Source organism: Tenrec ecaudatus, chromosome 8 (assembly GCF_050624435.1).
Source record: "Tenrec ecaudatus isolate mTenEca1 chromosome 8, mTenEca1.hap1, whole genome shotgun sequence".
NCBI lineage: Eukaryota > Metazoa > Chordata > Mammalia > Afrosoricida > Tenrecidae > Tenrec > Tenrec ecaudatus.
The window spans coordinates 139,770,626-139,773,662 of NC_134537.1; the positions used below are offsets into that span (position 1 = coordinate 139,770,626).

At 68.7% G+C, this 3,037-nt stretch overlaps 1 protein-coding gene across 1 annotated transcript; it reads right to left on the reverse strand.

The window, feature by feature from the left end:
* Window positions 1–221: 221 nt before the first annotated feature.
* On the reverse strand, window positions 222–1,578 carry TLX2 (T cell leukemia homeobox 2). Its single transcript, XM_075557246.1, has 3 exons — window positions 1,176–1,578; window positions 538–775; window positions 222–438 (listed from the first exon to the last, which is right to left on the reverse strand). The coding sequence occupies exons 1-3, from the start codon at window positions 1,576–1,578 to the stop codon at window positions 222–224; spliced, it is 858 nt and encodes a 285-aa protein (XP_075413361.1).
* Window positions 1,579–3,037: the final 1,459 nt, after the last annotated feature.

Consider the following 3,037-nt stretch of genomic DNA (forward strand, 5'->3'; position numbering starts at 1 on the left):
GGTTAAATGAGAAATGGCGGGAAAGGCCGAGGCCGAGGGTGCCGGCTAAGGTGGCTCAACGTCCGCTGGGAGCCCGCAGGTGGCCGAAGCGGCCTCGGGGACAACCTCCAGGCCCGCTGCGCCTCACATGCTCCGCCGCCGCGAGCCAGCGGGAGGGGGTGGCCGTGCTCCCCGCACCCGGGCCGGCGCTCCCCGCGGCGCCAGCGTGCGGCTCGCGGCGCTCACACCACGGAGGCGAGCCCAGACACGGAGGCCACCTTGTTGTCCTCTGCCCAGGGCTGCAGGTTCTGAAGCGCGAAGAGCGACGAGTTGTGCAGACAGAGCGGGTCCGGGGGTAGCGGCGGCCGCAGGGGCCGCGGCAGCCCGTCCTGCTGCAGGTGTAGGAGCAGGCGGCCGGCGCGGTGCCGCTCGGCCTCCCGCTCCTCGGCCGTCTGGCGCCTGGGCGGGCGGAGAGCGGGGTCAGCGAGGCCGCCCGTGCGGCGGGGAGCCCCAGCCCGCCCGCACCCCCGGGCCCGCCGGCCAGCGCGCGCGCCTCACCGCCACTTGGTGCGCCTGTTCTGGAACCAGGTCTTGACCTGGGCGTCAGTCATGCGCAGGGCCTTGGCCAGCGCCGCCCTTTCGGCCGAGGCCAAGTACTTCTGGCGCAGGAAGCGCCGCTCCAGCTCCAGCACCTGCGAGCGCGAGAAGGACGTGCGCGGCTTCTTCCGCTTCGGGGGCGTCCGGTTTTGGTAGGGGTGCCCTATGCGGCGCGTCCCGGAGAAGGGAGAGAGCGCGGCTGCGGAGAAGACCAGGGAGCAGGAAAGGGGGTCCCGGGGATGCGGGGGGACACAGAGAAGAGAACACTGTCGCTCAGGCCCCGCGCTCAGCACCCCTGCAGTGGAGGGCCCCAAACCAAAAAGGGCCTCCCCTGCACTGAAGATAGAAAAGCGAGCTCCCACTTCACCTGTCCCTCCCGCGCGCACAGTGTGGCCCGTGGGTCTGCCGGGGCCGGTGCTGGCCCCGACGGCGCTCCCTCCCCAGCGCCCCTTGGCCGGGCAACCCAGAGATCCCATCTGGGGGAGATGAGCTGAGCTGAGTGCGGGCCATAGGAAAGAGGTTGGGGCAGAAGGATCAGAGGTGAACCCGAGGCAAGCATGAGATGAGGCAAAGAAGCTGGCGGGCCCGCGCGACCTCACCCGTGAGCCGGTCCTTGGCGAAGCGGCGGCCGCTGTCCATCCAGGGGAAGGTGAGGCCCGCTAGGCTCCCGGCGCCGCCCAGGCCCGAGGGTCCCGGCACGGAGGGCGCGCCTGCTGCGGGCGGCGGCGGCACGGGCAGCGGGCGGTGCGCTGGGACTCGGATCACCCCGCCTGGGCCTACACCCGAGCTGCTGACCAGCGGGGCCAGCGCACCCGTGGGGCCGTAACCTGCCGCGCTGTGGAAGCCGCCCGAGAACGCTGCATTCTCCCCAGGACCTGTGCCCCCGCGGCCGCAGCTCAGGCTGCCCCCCGGGGGTTCGGGGCCGCTCAAGATCTGATCAATGCCGAAGCTGATTGGCTCGTGGTGCGGGAGGTTGTGCACAACCAGCCCCTCCGACTCCATGGGTCCTGGCCCAAGAGGACTTTAAGGGGCTCACAGTTGGGGAGAGATGGCTCCGGGCGTTCCGGGACCCTGGTGACAACCCGCTTGGGACAGCGGCCTTAGGGATCCGGGGAGCTGGCCGCCGCGGGGCGCCGGGGCCCCGGTGACAGGAGCATCCCTGTGCACAGGGAGCAGCCGCGCCCGTGCGCTGCTCCGCTGTCCACGATCCTCGCCGGGACTCTCATCCCGGGAGAGCTGGGCGATGAGGGCGGGGGGGGGGGGAGCACCCACGCTGGCTCTGAGCCGCAGATGGAGGCTGGGGTGCCGGGCTGCTGCCAGGGTCCAGGGTGAAGAGGGTTGGCCGGCTCCAGCTGTGGGAGTGACTGACAGATCACCCCGGGTGGGTAGTGCGGGCTGGGGGTAGGGCAGGGGCGGGGCCGGGCCTGTTAAAGGGGCAGAGTCGCGGGTTTGCGCTGAGCGAGAGGGAGACTGACCTGCGGGCATGGGGGTGGGGGGAAGGTGGCCTGGGTGTTAGGAACCCTGCGCCCGCTGAGGCGACCGGATTGCTGACGGTGCCTACATCCCCGCCGGCCTCCGGCCTTCGCCTTGGGACTACCTCGGCTCCATGGGCTCCTCGTCGGCAGGTGCCTCCTCCCTCGGCCCCCATTCTTCGCTGCTCGATGGGTCCTGCCTGCGGACGCCTGGATTCGTTGTGGCCACCGTTTCAATGCCCTGGGAGTTCAAATCTCGTTGTGGCTTCCCAGCTGAGATGGGAGGCAGCTTGTGAACGCCGCCGGGCGAGCTGGAGGCCCGGGGAAGAGGACAGGTGTGGGAAGGGGCTGGCAAGATGCGTCTGGTGGCCTTAGGGGGGGACAATCACTGTTGGCCAAGGATCCTGCACCTCCCAGTTATTCTTACAGGCTCCCCACGCCCTGTTCCTCCAAGCCAGGAATGGGTGTGGTTCTCCGGCTTTTTTTTTTTATTTCGATTTTCTGGAATCGGAGCGAGTGGAACGGTGCGTAACTGAACCCTGGCCAGCTCAGGAGGGTGGGAATTTGGGGCGGTGTTCTGCCTCGACCTCGGATTGTCAATGAAGCCCTCACCCCGCAGCGGGACTCTGCCTCTCTAACCCTAGGCTGTCTACGCTCAAATGCCCCCACCCTAAAAAGGTGAGAGGGCGACACGCGAGACCTCACTGAGGCCTTCTGAGGGTCCCAGTCACCTCATTTCCCATAGACCCCCCACTATCAGAACCCCAGAAATCACACCCCAAACTAGCGAAAGTGAAGAGTGGAGCGGCTCAGTGACCTTGTGACCTTTGGGGGGTGGGGGAGAGGGACCGGGTGCTGGAAGTGGTGAACTCCTAGTCTTCCCTGGGATGGGACCCTCGCCGGGCGGGCCCCTGCGCCTTAGGCCCGCCCCTGCCGCCGCCCGGCCCGGTGCAGGCCGCCATAATCGGGTTACCAGGGCCAGAATTACA

Coding starts and splice junctions, on each gene's coding strand:
- TLX2 (XM_075557246.1), bottom strand. CDS start 1,578: ATGGAGTCGGAGGGGCTGGTTGTGCACAACCTCCCGCACCACGAGCCA. Junction 776..1,175: donor CGCCAAGGACCGGCTCACGG/GTGAGGTCGCGC, acceptor TCTTCTCCGCAG/CCGCGCTCTCTCCCTTCTCC. Junction 439..537: donor AACAGGCGCACCAAGTGGCG/GTGAGGCGCGCG, acceptor CCGCCCGCCCAG/GCGCCAGACGGCCGAGGAGC.